This window comes from Poecilia reticulata, linkage group LG19 (assembly GCF_000633615.1).
Source record: "Poecilia reticulata strain Guanapo linkage group LG19, Guppy_female_1.0+MT, whole genome shotgun sequence".
Taxonomy (NCBI): Eukaryota; Metazoa; Chordata; class Actinopteri; order Cyprinodontiformes; family Poeciliidae; genus Poecilia; species Poecilia reticulata.
Window position 1 is genome coordinate 5,670,271 of NC_024349.1, and position 3,107 is coordinate 5,673,377.

At 40.0% G+C, this 3,107-nt stretch overlaps 1 protein-coding gene across 1 annotated transcript in view; it reads left to right on the plus strand.

Moving 5' to 3' along the window:
- LOC103481326 (zinc finger protein 385B-like) overlaps positions 1-3,107 on the plus strand; it is a 98,040-nt gene that overhangs the window by 86,591 nt on the left and 8,342 nt on the right. Inside the window, exon 4 of the mRNA XM_008436726.2 lies at positions 2,046-2,229. Coding sequence (XP_008434948.1) covers positions 2,046-2,229 — 184 coding nt within the window. The remainder of the gene's footprint in view (positions 1-2,045; positions 2,230-3,107) is intronic.

A 3,107-nucleotide genomic window follows, 5' to 3' on the forward strand; every position in this document is an offset into this window, starting at 1 on the left:
GGAATCAACTTTTTTGGGGGCAAAATGAATTGTAGCTGAACATAGACAACAACACCAGTAGCCTACAAGCTACTTGTTAAGCTTAAGGTGATGTATTGATATTAGCTAGTCATCTTTCAGCTTACTTCACCTTCATMACACAGCTTTACTCAACTCAGTCGGTTAGTTTGGGAGGAAAACTGTGAAAAGTTCTTKGCGTTTTGCTGGTTTGCTGCCATGATTCTAACACACCTGTGCAGCTCCGCACAGCAGCAGCAGCAGGTCTCCTTCGCTGCCGCACAGGTGTAAACCCAGCGTCGTAACGCTCATGTTGCGTTTAAAGGCGGCTCAGAAAAACAGGTTACCACATGTTAACAACGGTTTAAACAGATTTAACTGCTGATAAAAGTGACAGAAGGCACAGATATGGGAAGTGCGGAAGCCCCTACTGTATCAAATTGACAGAGGAATAACAGAGTTGGCCAGTAAAAACCCAGCGCATACAGCGTTCGTGTTTTTTTGTTGGTTTTTTTTCATCTAGACGGCTTCCCGCGCCCCCTTGCAATGGCACAGTGCCCCCCTTAGGGGCCGCACCCCACAGTCTGGGAACCTCTGCTTTAGCGCAATGTCACAATCACTATTTTGTGCAAAAAAATGTAATGAACATGTTTTGTATGGACCGTAAACCTGTACTAACTTGTTCAAAGAATCACAATATGCCATCTTTAAGACATAACAGAGGAAAACTGATTTCTAGTTTGTGGATACACTTTTAAATTCCTCCTACAAATTACTTGGTAACATCAGAAGCCATCGCTCTGACTGGCACAGAAAAAATCCCTCTGAATGTTYGGTGTGCGCTGACATTCATCGTTGCCAAAGGGCTTATGTGACCTTTGCTCACACTTTGACCCTCGACGGCGCCCTTCATGCCTGTGCAGCCATCCACGTTTCATGAGAAGTGGTAACAGGAAGACACGTCTTCATCCGCTCACGGCGCAAAGCCACGAAAGAGTCGCCTTGACACATTTTGAAATTTGACTGCGGATGAGAGCAGAAGCTTTTTTCTGTTTGTTACGCCTCACATTTTTGTCCTTAATCTCAAGAAGTGTTTCAGTAAAGTTTGTTCATAAAAAATAAGAATGTTAGATTCTTAATAGCATTTGTTTATGTTTAAAAATGTAATTGGAATTGCCAAAAATCAGTAAAAGTATATGAGCTGAAGCGTTTTCCTTTTCTCTAAAGTAAAAATAACTGAATTAAAAATGAATRAAACTCTAAGCAAACTGCTGAGACAGGCACAGATTAAACGATGCAAACATTATGTTCTGATGCTGCTATCTGGAGGATCTGCTTTCATTCAAACTAACTCAATAATGCCGGAGTAGTGAATGCATGTTGGAACATAAATCCTGTAAAATCTTGTAGAATTGCTTGTTTAAAATTTAAATCCATAAAAAAATAACCTTGCCGACAGACGATTGCAAACAAATTAAATCAGGTTTTCCTGATTTTACTTTAAGATACACATTTTTGAGAAGTTTAAGCTGGGAGGTGGCTGAAGAAATACTGAGATCMTTCAATCAGTGGGAAATATTTAGCAAAACCTTACAAACATTATAAAATAAGGTTTTATGATACAAAATTAGCTCAGAGTTCACATCTGAAACACTTTTAGGATCTAAAATCTTTCATAAATTAGTTTTTCTTCTTGTCAGAGGAGAACATGAAGGTCACAGCAAAGCAGACAGGGCAATTTCTGTCAGTACAAATCTGAGGAAACATGAGCAAATATGCTTAGAGGGGATGAAGGAGGTCACCAGCTGACAGCTGATGTTCATTTGTGCAACATSACTGATTATTGTCAAACCAACAGTGCAACTAAATGCAATAAATTTAGTAATCTACCTTATTTATTTCCTCCCTTWTACGTCGTCGTTACTCAGCTTCCCTATAAAGATGTTGTGTGATGACCAACAAACCCTGTTTACGTGTTTTCTCTTTRYGTTCACGTTTGTTTGTCGGTGTGTGTGTGTGTGTGTGTGTGTGTGTGTGTGTGTGTGTAGACCCAGGCAGAAGCCCACTACAAAGGTCACAAGCATGCTCGCAAGCTAAAGGCCATGGAGACCCAGAAGAACCGGCAGAAGAATGGACCCGGTCAGCCCTCTGCTGGGAAAGACAGAGACGCAGAGACGGCGATGATGGAGGGGGAAACGGCGCCGATCGATGCTCAGCTGAAAGACAAAACAGGTGCAGGTTTTTTCTTTTATTTAAAAACAGCCTTCACCAGCCTCTGCGTAATTAGCTGTAATCGAAGAGAACGGGCGCGAAGGCTCTGGAAGCTGCCACTCAGCTGGTTAATTACAAGCCATTACCTGTCCTGCTATCTCTGGTTCTGTCTGATAATTACAGCCGTCAAGCGGAAACGTTCTGCAGAAGAAGAGATGCAATCTTAGGAAGGACTCTGATTGGCTATAAATCATCAATTCCTCAATAGAAATCACAAACTGTAGTCCACTGTTTCCCTCATAAAGTGTTGAGATCGGCACCCGTGGTAAAGATGTGTAAAAAAATAAAAACTCCAGTTCAATTCAGCAGAATTTTACACTGAAAATCTATAAAAATGCAGCTAGTAAGCCTGAATTTATTTTGTGTTTTTGCTGTAGTATAGATTCTAAAGTAGATTATTAATTTGAATAAATCAGAAATGAAACATACGCTTTGGTGACGAGAGTGCAAATTAGTGAAATTATGTGCTGAGTGTACATGAACAGGCTTTAGTCGTGTCCTACACGTACACAATGCGTACGGGGGGATTTTTCTGCCATAATTCGAGAGCACACATTTTCAGCCTGAAAGCAGAATTTAATATCTTTTATTCTCAAAACTTTAAATACTCGGGCTTAAATTTTCAGCCTGAAAGAAGGACTTCATATCTTTCTTCTCAAAACTTGTAATGCTTTCAGACTGAAAATGTGTGCTCTCAAATTGTGGCGGAAAAATTCCTCCATACATGCAGCAGATACAGCTCTGAAAAAAAATGAAAAAACCACTTAAAATGATCAATTTCTCTGATTTTACTCTTTATAGGTTTATGTCTGAGTAAATGAACGTTGTTATTTTATCCT